This window comes from Excalfactoria chinensis, chromosome 1, assembly GCF_039878825.1.
Source record: "Excalfactoria chinensis isolate bCotChi1 chromosome 1, bCotChi1.hap2, whole genome shotgun sequence".
NCBI lineage: Eukaryota > Metazoa > Chordata > Aves > Galliformes > Phasianidae > Excalfactoria > Excalfactoria chinensis.
The window spans coordinates 135,711,772-135,731,053 of NC_092825.1; the positions used below are offsets into that span (position 1 = coordinate 135,711,772).

General features: G+C 38.2%; 1 protein-coding gene across 4 annotated transcripts in view; it reads left to right on the plus strand.

Moving 5' to 3' along the window:
- The window catches only part of NALCN (sodium leak channel, non-selective), a 204,643-nt gene that overhangs the window by 182,081 nt on the left and 3,280 nt on the right, over positions 1-19,282 (plus strand). For all 4 annotated transcript variants that reach the window (XM_072346553.1, XM_072346568.1, XM_072346562.1 and 1 more), the window contains 16 exons: positions 486-592; positions 2,387-2,507; positions 2,595-2,693; positions 4,860-4,953; positions 5,491-5,597; positions 5,990-6,064; positions 8,686-8,805; positions 9,817-9,885; positions 11,593-11,741; positions 12,092-12,185; positions 12,768-12,900; positions 13,440-13,555; positions 15,256-15,413; positions 16,015-16,165; positions 18,291-18,440; positions 19,127-19,244. In XM_072346553.1, the coding sequence (XP_072202654.1) occupies positions 486-592; positions 2,387-2,507; positions 2,595-2,693; positions 4,860-4,953; positions 5,491-5,597; positions 5,990-6,064; positions 8,686-8,805; positions 9,817-9,885; positions 11,593-11,741; positions 12,092-12,185; positions 12,768-12,900; positions 13,440-13,555; positions 15,256-15,413; positions 16,015-16,165; positions 18,291-18,440; positions 19,127-19,244 (1,861 nt within the window). The remainder of the gene's footprint in view (positions 1-485; positions 593-2,386; positions 2,508-2,594; positions 2,694-4,859; positions 4,954-5,490; positions 5,598-5,989; positions 6,065-8,685; positions 8,806-9,816; positions 9,886-11,592; positions 11,742-12,091; positions 12,186-12,767; positions 12,901-13,439; positions 13,556-15,255; positions 15,414-16,014; positions 16,166-18,290; positions 18,441-19,126; positions 19,245-19,282) is intronic.

The following is a 19,282-nucleotide window of genomic DNA, read 5'->3' on the forward strand; positions in this document are numbered from 1 at the left end:
TTTTCAGATGCAGGATAAGACTGGAAAAGGTATTAGAGGAATGAGTGAATGAGGGTAAGACTGGGTTTTCATGTCAAAAAGGAAAGAAATTCCAGATAAAGGGAACTGTCTGAACAAGCTCTGAAATTCATTCAAATACCCTATATCACATGGAATTAACCATGACACCTTTGTATTCCTAAGGAGAAATATCATTGTCACTTAAAGAAGGTAGTGGCCTTTAGGAAAGAGGTGAAAGGCTAGATAGTTTTACAACATGATGAGCTCTCTCAGTCCTGAAAGAAGGAAGGTGGTATTTTTTAAATTATTCCTAACCTGCATTTTACTTTGGGTAAAGGACCATGACTACTAACTAGACCTGCAAATAACTCATCATTTCCATTTGCATTGTTTTCCTGTTATGGCAAGTGCGCTGCTTATACTGGCATTCTAGCCTCTTGCCCAGACCATTATTTAATCTCAGGCTGTGGTTTGTTTTACTGTAGGAAGACTGTCATGGCATCTTCAGGATAAATGTAAGTGTTTCCAAAAATCTCAATTTAAAGCTAAGACCCGGAGAGAAAAAGCCTGGATTTTGGGTGCCACGAGTCTGGTAAGTTGCTACACTTTGACCTGTCTTTCTTCAAACACTCAGTTGTTGATGTAGAATATGTCTCCATTCTCATGACATTGTACTGCTGATGGGGGGATCTTAGTAAGTAATATTAAGTACAGGTAAGAATTCTGGTATATTTGTAATAGGTCAGGCATATGAAATTTTACCAGTGTTAGCCTGATGTTCTATTCATAAAGCAGAACAACAACAACAACAAATGGTTAGTGAATCCAGGACTTAGATGTATGATTACTGGCTTGAACCAAAAGTGTCACTTCAGTGTAGCTGGTGATGCTATTAAGGCACACTGGGAGCTATTTCTTAACACCATAATCTATGAATGAATAGGAAAATCTGTGAAGAAAAATAAGTAGAAATTAACATTCCTATAAAGAACCACTAAAACTACTGAACGAACCACACCTAAAATCACTTCTATGGCCCTCAGCTACACCGTCTACCAACTACCTCCTATGTCCCTTGAAGGAAATGCTTGTGGTCTATCTGGCAGAGAACTGTGGTAATAATTATTTAAGAGCTAATAATATACTTATGATTAATATTCTGATAAAGTATTTTAATATTTTGTAACACCTGAACAGGCAAAAAAAAAAAAAATCCCTTTAATTGTTTATATTTTAAGTTGGATGACATTTTGCAAAATCAGCTAAACAGCAACAATTATTTTAATTGAGTGTATGTGTGGGCAAAGAAATTACCAGCAGTGGCAGATTCAGAGCCACCCTACACTAATGAAATATGCTGTGATTCAGTCAGTGAAACTCTGACATCTGCAGAAGCCTGATTCTGTATGCTTCAGACAAATTCTTCCTCAAGTAAGCAAATTCATTCCACTTTAGCTTGATCCAGAAATAAGCAAAAATTGACTTCATCGGCATAACTGTAAGCTTTGGGGAATGTTTTGTTATTGCAGAAAAATATTTTACCTCAAGGACTTTTGTGCCACCTGTTGGCTGCGCCTGGCCAAAGTTTCAGGAGACTAACAACTTACAAGGGCCACAGTAAATGAGAATAAGATACATAAAAACAAGTATGAAGCAGCATCTGAGAGATCTATATTTCATTGACTGATAGGGTTTTCAGAATGACCCACCACTCGACAATTCTTCTGGAGTCCAACTATTTCCATTTATAAGTCATTGAAAATTAGGTAGGTCTCAGACTGCAGAGACAGCAGTGTGCTAATCTAACTCAAAGAGGGTGCTTTTAACAGTCAGCTGGAATCTCAAGTGATAGAAAAAAATCAGAGCATCTGGCATGGGAATTTGTGATTTCCTCTCATTACAGTTTGCTTTACACCATGTTGATAATGAAATAATGAATAATATTTTCTAAGTGATCTCATTGATTTAGAAATCTGAATCATTTGTATGATTTGAGTTTGATCTCCTCCAGGTAAGTTTATGAGAATGTGGCCAATGGCATCAGATGCATTACCAATGTATTTTGCTTCATTAACAAAAACACTTCATTAAAAAAAAAAAAAAAAAAAAACAGAAACATTTTACAGATTTAATTACTTTTATTTACTGTGAATCAGATTATGAATAGAAAAATGAAACATATATAGGGATCAAGAAAAATAAAGTTGTCCATATTTACTACTGTAGTTCTTGTTTTCTTATTTCTTGAGACAATTTTCATGTATTTCAGAGATTGTCTTTCACACCAACTTCGCAAGATATTTAAATGTTAGACTATAAAGAATAAGGATAGGAAATAGAACAGCCTCACTGATGGAGTTTACACCTACTTGTATTCTCATTTCAGGGCAAATCCTCGGAATTTTAATTTTGATAATGTGGGGAATGCAATGCTGGCACTATTTGAAGTTCTTTCATTAAAGGGATGGGTGGAAGTCAGAGATGTTATTATTCATCGCGTTGGACCGGTAAGGAAACACAGCAGAGTCTTTGAATTTTACAACAAGTATACAATGATTTGTTTTAACAATGAATCATGTTTTCTTTCTGTGCAGATCCATGGAATCTATATTCATGTGTTTGTATTCCTTGGCTGCATGATTGGACTGACTCTTTTCGTTGGAGTTGTCATTGCTAATTTCAATGAAAACAAGGTACTGAATGAGGTGGTATATTTTGTACAGAACTGGCTCTGTAATACATACAAAATGTATTATTGCACTGTCTTACATCTGGTGTTGTAAGACTGCCCTTATGGCAAACTTAGAGGTCTTTCTACAATCCTGCAAGTATGGCCTCAGACATACCTGATCCATATTTGCTGCAGAACTCATGTCTGGGATGATGGCAGTCTCTTACGTACTCTTCCAGAGCTCTCTAGTGTAGTCAAGTTGACGGCTGGAGACTGAACCTAAAGCACACAGTATTTACAGATGCTCCACAGTTTGCTGTGCAAATTTGGTGTAGATAAGTACTCAGTGGCTGGTAATAAAAAAGGCATGAAATGCTTGTATGTTCTACAACTAGGCTGAGGATTGCTTAGTCTGAAAAAGAGGAGGCTCAGGAGACATCACTCTCTACAATGACCTGAGTGAATGCTGTGGTGAGATGAAGGTCAGCCTCTTCTCCCATGTAGCTAGTGATAGGATGAGAGGGAATGGCCTTAAGTTGTGAGAGAAGTGGTTCAGGTTGGCTATTAGGAAAAATTTCTTCTCTGAAAGGGTGCTCAGGTGCTGGAATGGGCTGCTCAGAAAGGTGGTTGAGTCACTGTCTGTGGAGTTGTTCAAGAAACATTTAGATGTACTAAGGGACATGGTTTAGTGTGGAAAATATTGGTGGTAGGTGGACAGTTGGACTGGATGATCTTGGAGGTCTTTTCCAACCTTGGTGATTTTGTGACTCTTATTTTGTGAACTGTAGGAGCCTCAGTCCTAGAGATGATGGACTGGGAGTACTACAAGGGACTCTGGTCTGGGTCCAGCAACCCCATTGTTATGGCCCAGTGCACTCCATAGTCCCTCTGCTGCACAGCCCCATGCATCTCTTGCTGCAGCTCCCAAGCATCATGTGTTCAGACATGATTAACTCAAATTTTCTGATGGTTTTGAACTGAAGTCCAAATGCAAATACAGCTGCTCCAGGAGTAGACCCACTCACAGACACAGCTGTACTTTACTACCCTTAGTAATGGTTCAGCTGTTGGACTGGTACTTTCTGATGGACAGACCACCTTGGCATCACCATTTATACAATTCCACTTTTTTGTTTGTTTGTTTTGTTTTGTTACTTTTTGTCTTCTTTGTAGTGAAAGCTCTCCAAGAACATAAAACAGACTCACTCATGTGGATAAATGAGCTGCCTTTTTAATTTAATCTTTTCTAAATGATATGGTTTTGGACACAACTAATAGGCATCCCAATATCCACTGCTTTGTCTGTGTCATGTTTCAAGGTACCTGCTCCCAGAGTGACATCTGAGGATGCAACTCCATAAAAAGATTATGTCCACCTCAGAGGGAGCTTTACTGACCTTATTAGCAACACAGTCAGCCTCAGGTCCACCACCAACACAGCACAACAGTGTGACCAGGCAAAAGAGTTGTAACAGTCACTCTGAGAAGATCTCTCTTGTGCCTCCAATTCCATTCTCTTTTTGTGAAATCTTACAGTTCTCTGAAGTGATGAGAGTCCAATTTCATTTCAAGGGACATTCTCAGTGATGTTGAATTCTGCTTTGGGCTTTGTCTTCTTCTTTTTTTCCCATAATTACCACCTAACACCACCACCTTGAAGGTCCATCTCACAGCTCTTCCTATGTGGAGAACTCTTGTAGATTCACAGCATACTGTTATTTTATTTCAATTACACCCTGAACAGAAGAGCTGTGGAGAGCTGCAGTAGGCTCCTAGAGGGCTTGCTCCCTGAGAAACTGTGGCAGCACTGATGAGCCACAGGATTTTCTGCAGCAAAGTCCAGACAAAATCGACCACTCTTTAAAACAGTGCTTCCTGGCATATGATGTTCAGTCAAATGGAAGACCTCCTGCAGTGCATCACTGCCTGCCCTGGGTTGCTGCTACAAAGAGCAACAACTGTGCCTGCTGGGTTGAGTCCCAGAAACTGGCAGCTAATGCATCCAGAAATCCTCTTGAGTGCAGGTAGATACTTTGACTCCTTTCTCCAAGCAGTGTGTTATTTAAGGAGGGCTGAATGTGTAACTTTATTTCAGACACCAAAGAGAATATTGTTTTCATGTTTACAGCATTAAACGTTCTTGCTTTTGTATGACAAGAGCTTTATATGCTTCTCTTTGTTTGTTAAGGGGACAGCTTTACTGACTGTAGATCAGAGACGATGGGAAGATCTGAAAAGCAGACTGAAGATAGCACAACCTCTTCATCTCCCACCTCGTCCAGGTATCAAAGATATTTTGATTTCATTTATGTTGAGCCCTAGTGTTCATAATGCCCCAGGAGTCTGAGACTCAAATTAAAATTGTAATCGTGAGGCCACTAGGAGGTTGTGCATAAGTTAATGCGGAAACAGGCTTCAACTACATATCTCTGCATAAGGCTATTAAAATCAACCCAAAAAAGGTTGCACTTCGATGGTTTTAGGATAAGCCATAATGAAAAAATGAATTTTTAAATGAAATATATTTGCAGTTGGCTTTTAATGATATGAATGGAATGCATTAACCTGACAGCAGCTGAATGGTGCTCTAGCCCTACAAGTACCAAAGCCTTCATGCAACACTGGTGGTGGGTATTTGAAATTATATTTTCAGAAGCCCTATTTGATATGGGAAATTGTAGCAGAAAATTAGAAATGTATTTCAAAACTGGTCAAGGATTATGTTGCCACTAATGAACATGGAAAATAAGTCAAGAAGCTGAAAGAGAAAAATACTGCTGTGAATTTTAACTCTCTTTCTCTACCTTGTACTTTTTCAGATAACGATGGCTTTAGAGCTAAGATGTATGATATAACTCAACATCCATTTTTTAAGAGAACTATCGCTGTACTTGTTCTGGCCCAGTCTGTGTTGTTATCAGTTAAGGTAATTGTGTTTCTTTAAGCATTTTATTATAGTTTTACAGCATGTGTTGCACATTCCCCAACACCAATTAACGATCAATTGAGCCATTACTGTGATGAATATAGCGAAACATGATTGCTAGGTAGAGTTGGCATAGGTCACAGTAGATTAATTGTAATTTGTGGAGCTGAGTCAGTTTCTGCCTTTTTGTGGTCTGGTCCACTAATTTTAATTCCCAGTTAAGCTGTAAATCCATGAGAGGAGAATACATCACAGCGCTGTTCCTATCTGAATATATATTAAAGTGTAATCTATTCATTAATAAATACTTTAATAAAAGTAAGCATTGAATAGACATCTATTTCTGTTTAACATGAACTCTCTTCTATGAGCGGATTTTGTTTGCATTTCAGTGGGATGCTGCAGATCCAGTGACTGTTCCTCTAGCAACAATGTCTGTTGTTTTCACCTTCATTTTTGTCCTTGAGGTAAAGTAATTTATTTTATAACTTCTTGAGATTAAGAACATTATATGTATATTCCATTTGACCTCAGGAATGCTGTCTTGTTCTTCACTGGTTTTTATTTCAATACGTGCACACTTGGGATTCTCCATGTTGTTTGCCTTGCAACACATATTGTAGAAGTAAACTTTTCATTTATTATAGTCATGCAGCTCTGCTGTCTTGAGCCTGAGGCCTTTTGTATATACACACTCAACTCTGATCATTTCAGCTTGTATTTTTGGTGAACCTAGTGAAAGCTTTTATTTTCATTGGTTTTAGAACATCTCAGATTCATTCTGTACAACACAATACCTGTCTGACAGAGTTCTTGCTTGATTATATCTTGCCCAGACCTTTGAAATGGGGCATTGTTAATCCCCACTATTCTGTAGCTGTGACATCATCATACCACTCACAGTTATTGGTATGATTTCATTGTAATACCTTTCAATAAGCTGTGTCAGCTATCAGCATGTCTGTCTTCTGTTGAATAGATCTGAATCCTGTGTGGTAAGTGAAAAATGTGTCATCGCAATCAGCTCTGCAACTATACATAACTTGTTTTCATAAGACTGGAACCTAAGGACTTAAACACATTTTAAAATCTACTTATTTATTTATTTTCTGTATAATGATATACATAGTGTAGCAAAGCGCATTAAACATTAAAGAAGATTCTTCCTCTGTGGGTTGGTTAGTACAGGACTCTAAGTTTGTTGTTGAATGTTTTTTTCTTTTCAGTCACCGCTGAATAGCTGATACTGACCACTATCATAGACAGGATAGTGAACTAGATTTCCTACCACTCTAATCCAATATGACAGTTCCTATGTTCCAGTGATAGGTTTTGCCAGCAGTGATGAATAGGCAATGAAGCGAATACCTTGTAGCAGCTGTAGATAGAATATGCCCATGTTGTTGCTTCTTTTTCCTCTACCCAGGAGAAATCAATGTCTCTTGAGAGATTCAGCAAACATGGAAAAGTTTGATTTGTATCACACACAGACTTGTTTTAATTTACCCAGTAACTATGTCTTCAGAAATACTTTTTATTCTGAACTGCCAAGGGAAATGAATACTCTTCTAGATTTTAAAAGGGACTTTTGTCAGAGCCAGGACTGTCTCAACAGGCAAGCTATCACCTTGTGAGTGCACTCAGTTCATGGAGTTAAAAAGCAGCTTCCTACCCTGAATCTTCTCTAATGCAGCAAAGTGATGTTATGGGGTCTGCTGTGCACATTACATTGTCTGTTACCACTATGGACTTAATTCTTGAGGAAGGCCAAGCTTTTCTGCCTTTTTAATGGTCCCAAGTCCAGTTTAATGAGTCCTGATTCAGGTTTAAACATCTATGTATGTGGTATAGAAGAATAGGATGAACTTAAGAGATCTCACTTTTGTTGCAGAACTAATGATCACAGAGCAAACTGATATGTAATTTTTGTATTTGCATGTAGTGGTCAAGATTATAAACACCTGAATGTAGGTGAGGTAGGTGTTCTGTCTGTGACTCTAATCAGGCGAGATGTGGAGTGATAGGCATCAGTAACAGCTGTTCTGGTATCTTAGCTGACCTCTTCTTACCTCCCTGAGCTGCTACAGCAAGGAGTAAGGATGTTTGGAGGTTATCCCTGCACTCACCATACAACTGTCTCTGATATTCCAGGGCACCTCAGCTAACTGGAGAGAGATGAGGCAAGACACCCTTAGGTATTACCTCAAATGCTAGTTAGAGTTTGAGAGGCTCTATTCTTTATTCTGTTATCAGGTTTCAGAAAATATTCTACTGAAGTAATTGGAAAATCATTTCTTTGCCATAACCTATTGTCCCTTTACATGAAGTTTGTTTTGCAGAAGTTTAAAGAATACTGCTAAGTGGCAGCATTGCAAGCTGAGATGGGGAAAAAAATCACATAATGAATGCCTGACAGTTTTTCCCTTTATATAGCAACACTTCAATTGCTTTGATGTTTGATGTGAACTGAGTACAAGAAACACTCTGGCATCCCCTCTGCCTGCATCACCATACCTCAGTGTCTGTTACTTGTGACTTTCCTATCAGTATCTATTCTTAAGCTTCATGCCTGCAATTCTGTTACCTGTTATGGAAATGTCAAGCACTTTTGCTGCAGTTTTTAGTGGGAACGTTGTGAAATGTACTGCCTTTACTGTTCTTAGTTTTCTTTTCTATACACTTCTGAGTACAGATGGTGTGGGTACAGATCATTCCTTAAAGAAATGAATATTTGCAATATGGGAATGCTTTTTAATTAATTTGATATATAGGAGCTGCAGATCACATCTATACTCTTGAGCTCACGTATGCTTTTGTGAATTTAGCAGCTTCTATGGACAGCTGTATAGCATACTAGTACCTCCTTTAGCTACATATTATCAGCACAATCATTTTAAGCTTCATAACTCACTTAACTACAAGAAGTCTTAAACCTACTTTCAGCAATTCATACATAGAACATTCTGTCTGGGATGTTCAGCTGCACTCCTTTGGTACTTATTTCAGATCAGATATTTCAGAGGATGGAAGAGGTCCCCATAGTAAGAAATGGTAATTCTGAAACTGAAAATTTGTTTTTAATCTGTAGGTCACAATGAAGATTATTGCCATGTCACCTTCTGGCTTCTGGCAAAGCAGAAGAAATCGATATGATCTCTTAGTGACATCTCTTGGAGTTATATGGGTGATACTTCACTTTGCCTTGCTGGTAAGATTTAAAAATGCAGTTCCAGTGCTTAAACTTAATTTTATCTGTTAAGCACCAGCAGTAGGATCACTGCTACACTACATCCACATAAACCCCTGCTCATTTAATAAGTAAAAGGCTGAAATACAAATGAAACAAATGAAGCTTGTTGCTAAGAATAAGAAATCCTTCTCTTGGGCACTGAAGTAAGAAAGTCATCTGGCTGATATGAGGTAGAATCTCTAATACAGTAGAAAATTGAAGTCTTTAGAAGGAATGTGAATGAGGAAAGGAAGTAACCTGAAAAGACTAAGAGCTCTTGCCAGCAGGAGTCTCATAAGGTGCAAGTAGGAGACATTGCACAGAATCTAGATAGGAGCAAAAGTCTGAAAGAAAGCATAGGTTGAAGACTACTGAACAGCACTATCTGTCCCAGTCCCGGCAGTGATTCTGGTCTACTGATATTAAGAAAACAGAAGAAATGCCTTGTGGAGGAGAGGGAAAGAATTCAACCCTTCCTTCATCTGTCCCCAGTTGTTTTTAAAGTTTGCTGTAGTGTTAGTTCTCTTATTTATGAAGGGAGGAAAAGGGATTGTTGATGCTTGTCACTAATTGCCAACTGCTGAAGTCAACTCCCTCTTATGACTGGGGTTTCTTCTCTTGCCCCAAACTTGTTTGGTGGAAAACCTGTTCTGTGTAGTTAGTCCTTTTGTTCTGGCATCCATGCTTTACTTCCTGCTGCTGAGTATTTACAAAGGCCTGAGGAGTTTCTTTAAGCAAGCAGCTGCCTAGACAAGTAGACCAGGGCAGCTGGGTGTAATTGCATCCTACCTACAAAGGGACTTGATGTCTTTTTAGTTAGATATGTGTGGACTCTGGGTCAGTGTTTTCAAAGTGGTAGAGCATCTTCTGTTATTTTCTTACTGCCTCACTGTTCTTATTGAAGTAGTATTGCCACCGGTTTGTGTTGTGACTGCCTTACTTTCCAGGAGATCAGCATGGGATAGTTACATATTCATGTTTCTGTTCCAGAACGCATACACGTACATGATGGGGGCATGTGTAATTGTCTTCAGATTTTTCTCTATTTGTGGAAAGCATGTAAGTATAAGATCTACAACCACTGCAGCACTCATATATAGACTAAAGGAGTAGTTGCTGTTCATCTCTAGTGCACGTTCCATAAGGCTCCAAATTATAGGCCAAAAAGGAACTTCAAGCATCGGTCTCTAACTTTACATACTGCCTTTAAAATGTCAGGGTTTCTGTGTGCATTGTATAATAAGAAAACATTACAATTACTGGAAAAGCTGCACATTTGGTAAAGTAAATGTGCCTCTGCAACACTGAACATATTTTTTGAAATATTTCTCTATCACTCTGAGTGCATATTGTCCTACTTTTGATCTTTTCCATTTCATTGTGGTGTGATGTGCATGCTATTTATTTATTTTCTCTGCAAAACTAGTGAAGTGGTGGAAGGTCTAGTCGCCTTGTTATGGTAGTGCTGTGTAATAGAAGTTTCATCTTCCAGGATGCAGGTCTGTGACTTGTGCCTTTAGCACTGCATCTCTTATAGCAATAAAGGATTTCTGTTTAATTTTAAAAAAATAATGGGCCAAATTATTCTTCTGGAAGCACCAGGATGGCTACAATGCAAGTCATTTCTAAAGTCTTCTTTTATGCTGAGACTTGATATGGTTTAATTGAGAGTAGACGAGCAGAATTAGAATAGGCAGAAAACATTTTTTTTAACAAGAAACATTCTGCATTCTCTAGCTGTAGAACTTGGATTATCCAAATGTTTTCTGTGAAGTCTGACATATTAAGGTAAATGTGATGAAAAGTAAAGTGGACTGCCAGGGTTAAGAGCAGCAAGACATGGGGTTTGTTCAGTAAAGATTCTGTGATCAAACTACACAGAGCCTGTAGATCTTTGGAAATCAAATAAAAAATTCTTGCTTCTCCTAATGCAGACAGACCAAGTGATTGCCTTCAAAGCTTTCTGATTGATTCTGAAGCTTTTTCAAGGTTTTAACCCAGCCATTTGTGCTTTTATGTGAGGAGTTGCATCAGCCTCACCAAATTATTTGGTGAGATGCAATACTTGAAAGTCAGCATGAGTGACCAGTTTGGCATGATTCTAAAGAAAGCTGATACCTCAGTTCCATTAAAGAGAATTTTCTATAGCATCCAAAGTATTCAAGGATTTTAAGGAAATCTAAATACTGTTACAAAGAGTAAAATGTTCAATATGGTTGCATGTAAAGGTAATATATTAAGTACTGCCTATGTAATTTTCAGAATTACAGTATCTTCTTAAGCTCTTTGGCCAACTCGCATGCGAAATCAACTAGTTTAATCAATCTGTTAAATTAATCATACTGATCTTAAGGAGATCCCCTTCTCTGTACATTAGCACATTTTTTTAGGTAAGCCTAAAGCTTCGCATCACTTTTGGGTAAGCTCTAAGTAGTTTAATACAGCACCATTCATACAGTGCTTTGATACTTATGCTGAATGCCAATCCATAGTAAAGCTTATTTTGTATTGTTGTCATCTTATCCTATACAGTACTATTTACAGATATTGTTTGAGGATGGGCTGATATCTTGAACAAGTAGAAAGTGCACTGAATTTCACAGGAGGACACAAAATGTTGACTTTCAATCAGATTTATAATGTACTGTTTCAGTGGGTTCTTCCATTAGCTTATATGTCAAAATGGCAACTGCAGTAACTCACTTTTCACTCATCTCTCTGGTTTACTGAGTGACATCATGAATTGCTTTTTCTCTGTCCTTCCAGGTTACACTAAAAATGCTGCTCCTGACTGTGGTTGTCAGCATGTACAAGAGTTTCTTCATCATAGTGGGAATGTTCTTACTGCTTCTTTGTTACGCTTTTGCTGGAGTAGTTTTATTTGGTACGGTGAAATACGGAGAGAACATTAATAGGTACAGTACCTCATGGAGTTGTTCCTGGGAAATTCCCAATCAGTATTGTCATCAGACTTCAAGAACAGGGACAGGAAATAGGAACTGGCTTTGAGTCTTCTTTTGCTGTTTAATAAAATGAGCCAAGATATTCAGACCTGTGTCTGAGCTACATTTCAGCTCTTGTGTCTTAAGTCATGGAATAAATAATTCAGTGAGCTCATTCAGATAGTACTGTAACTGTTTTCAGTTCCGTATAATAACAGAACAGTAGAAAATGAAAACGGTTTGCCTTTTTGTTTGTTTGTTTTTCTTGCCATAAGTTACTCTTGGGACATCAAATGATCTCTCTCTCTTTTTGTTTAAAACAGACATGCAAATTTCTCATCGGCTGGTAAGGCTATTACTGTACTCTTCAGAATAGTTACCGGAGAAGACTGGAACAAGATTATGCATGACTGCATGGTAAATACAGTACTAACAGAGATAAACTAGGCAAGGAATAGGTAACATCCTTACATCACAGTGTGTTTCTAGTACCTTAGAGTGGTACTAGGAGCAGTGTGACTGCCTTTGTCCCTTCAAGACATGCAGTGTTCACAAAGTTCAGTACATGACATACATGACACAACAATTGCAGAATCACAGACTCACAATGTAAAATTTCATGGGGGTAGGCTGTTACGTGATTTTAAAATCAAAATTTGCTTTCTGAATCTGAAGTGCAGTAAATCACTTTTCCACTGTTATCTCTGCTTTGATTGTGGCAAAAGGTCTGCTCAAACGTACTGAAAGGTAAATGCTGGTCATAACAACCTCAGAATTTGTCCTTGGATCATTTTACTTTGCTTAAGTAAAAATCTGCCTGTGGACTCCATTGCAATGAAAATCATATTTTTCGCTTCCTTCTTAAAATTAATGTACAGAAAAGCTTTTTGAAATCCATATTTCAGGGCACCAATTTGTTTCTTTTCAGAGGTACAAATGCACAGTGTGCATTGTGTGTGTTAGTGTTATTGACTGACTTTTTCTTCTTTGGTTTTCAAGGTTCAGCCTCCATTTTGTACACCAGATAACAGCACCTACTGGAAAACAGACTGTGGAAATTATGCTGGTGCTCTTATGTATTTCTGTTCATTTTATGTCATCATTGCATATATCATGCTAAATTTGCTTGTTGGTAAGTGAAAACATGCAATAAAACCCGAAGTGTCACTTACATGTAATATATTAGACTTGTGTCTGTTGTGCTGTTCAGATATGTAGGTAACATATACGTAAGGTTTACGCCTTCATCGTTATCTTATATTCATAGCATGTTGTTGATACTTCTCTGGCATGGAGTATATTAAAACGTCAGAAGTTTGAGAACATGAATTTTTTTCAACCAAGAGATATGTTGTAGAATGTTTATACACATTCTATTTTCTGAGCTTCTCTATCCTATATTTTGCATTTTCCCAGTACTGTAGGAATTCTTCTAATAACTTTTAGAAAATGTTCAACTAGGCATATTTAAGCACAGCTTTTTAAAAGTAAGCACGATGAGTATTTATGTAGCATGACAGCATATTGCCTATTGAAAATGCTCATCTGATCACTGGTGTGAAGCTTGCACAACAGTTCACATTTTGTCGAAATTCATTGTGGCTTACAGTTCATCGGTTAGAATGTTACTACAGGCTTTCTTTATTTTGCTTTTGTGTTGTTTTTTTTTAGCTATCATTGTGGAGAATTTCTCATTGTTTTACTCAACTGAAGAAGACCAACTTTTAAGTTATAATGATCTTAGGCATTTTCAAATTATTTGGAACATGGTTGATGACAAGAGAGAGGTAAGAAACTTCAAAGTGAGTACAGAAATCCAATTATAAATGTTTGTGTTTGGGAGTTATTTATTTATTTTTTCATTGAAAAATCATATGGGGGAAACAAAGAGTGCTGAAGGAACTCACTGAGCATTTACTGTCCAGATTCTGAAAGCCCAGTGAACATGGTCTAACACCATTGATGATCTATCAAATACTAACCTGTGTTCTTTACAACTGTAAAGTGCTGATGGTAGTGGACTTAGAAATAAATGCAAATATTCAGAGGATTAGAGAGTAGCATTTTTAGTCCCAGCTCCACAAGAGTTGTTTCATTATTTCCAGTTTGCAATCTCACACCCATTTTTGTCTAATCTTCACAAGTGCTTTGCTGAGATTTTGACTCTGTCTCCTGTAAGATTCTCACAAGAAAGCAAATAAATTATGGACTGGATGGGCATACAGCAGGATGGACTGAAAAGCTGCTGAACAGCTAAGCCCAGAGGGTGGTGATCAGGGGCACAAACCCTAGTTGGAGGTCAGCAACAATCTGAATGGTGAACAGAGTACATACTCAGCAAGTTTGCTGGTGACACAAAACTCAGGGAGTGGCTGATATGCCAGAGAGTCATGCTGCCATTCAGGGAGACCTGGAGAAATGGGCTGACAGAAACCTTATTAAATGAAACAAAGGGAAGTGTATAGCTGTGCAACTGCAGATGAATAAACCCAGGCATCAGCTGGGGACTACCCATCTGAAAAGCACTTCTACAGAATAGAACTAGGGACTTCTGGCAGGCATCAAGTTGAGCATGAACCAGCAATGTGCCCTAGCAGCAAAGAAGGCTAGCAGTACTATTGGCTGCATGACAAGTGTTGCCAGCAGATCAACTACTGAGGCCATTGGTGAGGCCACACCTGGAGTACTGAATTCAGTGTTGTGCTCAGCAGTATGAGAGACATGGAGCTGCTAGAGACAGTGCATCAAAGTGCAACAGAGATGAATGAGGACCTGGAGCATCTCTGCTATGAGGAAAATCTGAGAGCTGGAACTGTTCATATAGGAGGAGGTTCAGGGATCACCTCATCAGTGCCTATAATTACCTGGAGGGCTCACAGAGGACAGGTTCTTCCCAGTGGTGCCCAGTGCCAGGACATGAAGCCAAGAGCACAAACTGTATCCCAGGAGGCTCCTCCTGCACACCAGGAGCAGCACTGTGCTGTGCTGCGCTGGAGCACTGGCACAGGCTGCCCAGACGCTGTGGGATCTCCACCCTGGTGCTTTACATAAGCCACGTGGCCATGGGAATGGGCACCCTGCTCTGAGTGATGAAACAGTTTTACAGCTAGATGCAGGTCTGGATGCGAATGTGGAAATTCTAGTTTAAATTCATTTTATCAAAGGCAGAATTTTCAATGTATGAATCTAATTTCAGATGAATGCAAATGGGGAAACTGAGTAGCCTAAGGAATTTTGAAAAATTCTGACAAAATAAACAGCACAGATTTTCATTGTGTATCTGTAAAATGAATGCAAAGAATTCCACAAACGACAACTAGCTGCACGTATGTATTATCTAGTAATGCATTCAGTTTGACTTTAACAGTCCAGGATTTGACATAGAATCTTTGGAGAAATGGTTTTTCTCTCACTGATCAAATTGAACGTCTGAATTGATTGTTATATCACAATAACAGTTTACCAGCTATTATGCAATTTTACCCAGGGAGTAATTCCTACCTTTCGAGTGAAATTTCTGCTGAGGCTTCTGCGTGGTAGGCTGGAGGTAGATCTTGACAAAGACAAGCTGTTGTTCAAGCACATGTGCTATGAAATGGAACGGCTCCATAATGGCGGTGATGTCACTTTCCATGACGTGCTGAGGTAGTGTGAGATTCTCTCTAAATTTGTAGAATGCATGTGATGTCATGTATTTCCCTCTAGGCTAAAAGATACTTATTAGGTTTTGGAAGAAACAAGATTGGTAGCCACAGAGGCACTGCCTCGGAGGGAATCCTATGTAGTTCTAAGTAATTTTAACATTTTTGTTTGAGACAGTTGTCATAACAAGCAATCCTATGCTGTCCTTGAATCCCAAGCAAGGCAAAACTGTCCTCACGCATGTAGGAACTGGACGGTGTATCTGATGAGAAATAAAGTAGAAATGAGAATGTTACAGAATCATAGAATTATCTAAGCTTACCGTAAACATAAAAATAAAAGCCCACCAAAACTATTCATGCCTTAATTGCTCACGGTTCAGCAAATAACCTGCATCAGATAGTTAAACGTAGCTGATTCATCTGTTTTGAGAACAAGTCTCTTCCATAATTATCTCAGTGTTTTTTAGCTTCAGGTCTGAATTTCTTGCACATGTCTAAATTATGTATTTTAGCTATAAAGTTTTAATGATGAGTTTTGATTTTCTAAGTTGCACTGGATGAGCATCAGCATATTAAAAGTGCAACATACATGTTTCTTCCAGCATGCTTTCATATAGGTCTGTTGATATAAGAAAAAGTCTTCAACTGGAAGAGCTGCTTGCAAGGGAACAGCTAGAATATACCATAGAAGAGGAGGTGGCCAAACAGACCATACGGATGTGGCTGAAGAAGTGCTTAAAGAGAATCAGAGCAGTAAGTCAAGCTAAAACAGAATCTAAATGATTGCAATAAATTGTACATTTCAGCAAAGCTAGAATTTGCTGTCACAATGCTTAATTTACTCTGGAGCCATCGTAATATTTATGTGAAAAGGAATGTAGCTGTTGCTAGCTCAGCAAAAAAATATGCCTACAGCTCAATTCACAGAATTACAAAAATAAGCATCTTTTGAAGTCAAAAGCTGTCTTCCTGCCAAAAATGTATCTATCTCTTCAATACAGCAGGAAGATGTGTGTGCAAAGTCCAAAGTCTAAGGAATGAAAGAGAAAAAAAAACAACAGTGTAATTTGATGAAACCTTCTAATCCTTCATCTAAATATAGTTTTATTTCCTTGCCTCCGCTGGTACAAGATACCATGAATAAGATACCAGTAGATGAGTCTTCAAATGGAATGTGTCACAGGATGCACTGAATGAGCCATGACAGTAACTGTATACAAATGAGCAACATGTACATGCAAATCATGTCTACAGACCATGGCACATGGTACATGTGTCTGTTCAGGTAGATTGAGTAGGTCCAGGTCATTTTTTTTTTTGTCAGGAGTGGCAAGGGACCACACATACTGGCTGTGTGTTCCTTGGCACAGTTTTGGCACATACATGCTCCTGCTCTCCCAGACCACTTTTATAAGACTATCCTTCAGGCACAATTCAGGGCAAGCAGAGCAGAAACTGCAGTAAATTTAAAACTGTCTTTTGTGGGAGACGGAGAGACAGACCACATCACACAAGCCTTGGCCTGCCTCTTGGATTCAGCACTGCAGGAAATCCCTGTCTGTTTAATTCACTTGCATAGACCAAGCTCTTGCTGCTGTATTGTTTATACAGCGCTCCTGATTGTCAGAAACATTTTTGCCTTTGTTCTGCATAGCTTCAGTATATGCTGATCAAGTTTTGTCTTGGATGAAATGTGTGCTAAATACTTTCAGGGATTTTGAACTGGCCTTTGCAGTTATTCTCCTTTTTCATTCATTAAAAGTGTTATGTAAAAGGTTTAAATGTAGCTGTCTTGATCATTGATTTTTCATTTGCTGTGAGGCAAACTAAGTCCAGGTTTTGATGCGTATATATATATATATAATTTTTATTAAGTTTACTTCTTGTAAGCTTGTGTGTGTAGGTTCTCTATAAAGATCTATGAGCATGAGAGCTGGCCTTTTCTGTTTACAATTTTATAAAATCTTAACTGGATTATATGAATGTAGTTTATGTTCAATCTGAATCATAAGTGTTCAAGGCATATCCAGATTAATAGTTACATTTTGATTCCATCTCTATAACAGTAATGACAGTAAATTTGATCTCAGCTCTCAATTCTGGGTTTGTTCAACTCAGTTGTTCATTTCATTATGATATCGAATTACATTGTGTTAAATATGCTGTTCATTCCACTCTCATAATATGGTTCAGATCATTTCACATTATATGAACCTTCTACAAAGTGAATATAATTATGAAAGTTAAGATATATTTCCTAATTCTATTGTTAGTCTCTAAAGAGGAAGTCTGTGAAAACTACCCAGGAAAACAAAACCCTTCCTAAAGGCTGTTTAGTTTAATTTAAAAGCAAATTAGATTGTATGATCGTAATGGTAGTGGTTTTGTTTTTCTGTGTGTACTGTAAGTCTATACTCAGTCCCATGGTTTCCACTGCTGTTTTATTCATCCTTATTAGAAGCCTGTTCCAAAGCCCATGAAAGCAATCTGAATATTTTCATTGCCTTCATGTAAATCTTACATGATTCTCTACCTTCATTGGGTTTCCTCCTTGGGAGAAATGTTGACACTTAAATTCAAAACTTCATATATTGTCAAACTCCAGGTAACTATGAGCGACTCATTTTCCACTTAATGTGTTTTGTAAGTTTCATCCTTCAGTTACTGCATAAAGGCCTGACATATGCTGGGAGTCACTTTATTTAAATGTCAGCCATCTGATACATGCAGCTTTATCGATGCACCTGGAATCCACATCTGGCACTCAATATTTGGTTAAATATTTAAAAGTTTGTGGGGAAAGAAAAAAAAAAAAAAAAAGGAACACTGACATATGCCAATGAGAACGCTGTTTTTGTCACATATTGTACTTTGATAGAAACAACAGCAATCGTGCAGCATTATTCATAGCCTACGAGAGAGTCAACAGCAGGAGTTGAGCCGATTTCTGAATCCTCCCAGCATTGAGACAACGCAGCCAAGTGAAGATATGAATGCTATTAATCAAGATAACAGTGCACAGCCGGAGGTATGTTAACCAGGAGACCATCAGCTACTCAGAGCAAAATTAAAAAACAAAGGCAAAAAAAGCCCACATTTCTTATTTGTTCTTTTTTAAACATCATTTTCAGTGGAAAATTTGAAGGCAATATTTTGTTTTGCTCTGGTCTTAGCCTTCACGTGTAAAGACAAGATAGCCTAAGGCAGGAATTCCCTGGCTTAGTTAGCTGTCTTGCTAGCACTGTGAAGGATTAAGTTACAGCACCAACTTTCAGCTGTAGTGTGTGTTTTCTATAGGTCTGGGAACTTGAAGTTTTCCTGTTGTGCATTCTGTAGTTGTTTACACTGGGAGTGAGCACTAGGCCTAGAGCAGGTCCTATGAGTAGGAGTCATGAGCTTTTCCTGGGTAAGAAATAAAAGAAGTACTACAAAGAAACTTCACTGTAGAAGTCTGAAAGCTGCATTATATGTTTTAGTGTGACTGCATAATGGAATTAAGTCCAAGAGCCCAATTTTTTTTTTTTTTTTTTTTTCTTTGTTCTTTTAGTTGTAGACTGTTGGGACAGCAAAGAATGAAAATCTTGCTGCATTACCTTTTGCTAGCATTTGTGTGCAAAGCTTGGAAATGGAATAGAAAGGCTAGATAATCCTTCTTGGAATTATCCCCTTGCAGTGGGGATCATTAACGGATTCTTTCTTTTTTTCTCCATTCAGACAAGTAGCCAGCAGCAGCTCCTTAGCCCAACACTTTCTGACAGAGGGGGCTATCGACAAGACTCTGCAGATGCTGGGAAACCTCAGTGGAAAATTCGACCACGGTGTTTGCCATCATGTAAGTGAAAAATGTGTATCAGTAGAGTACCCACATGA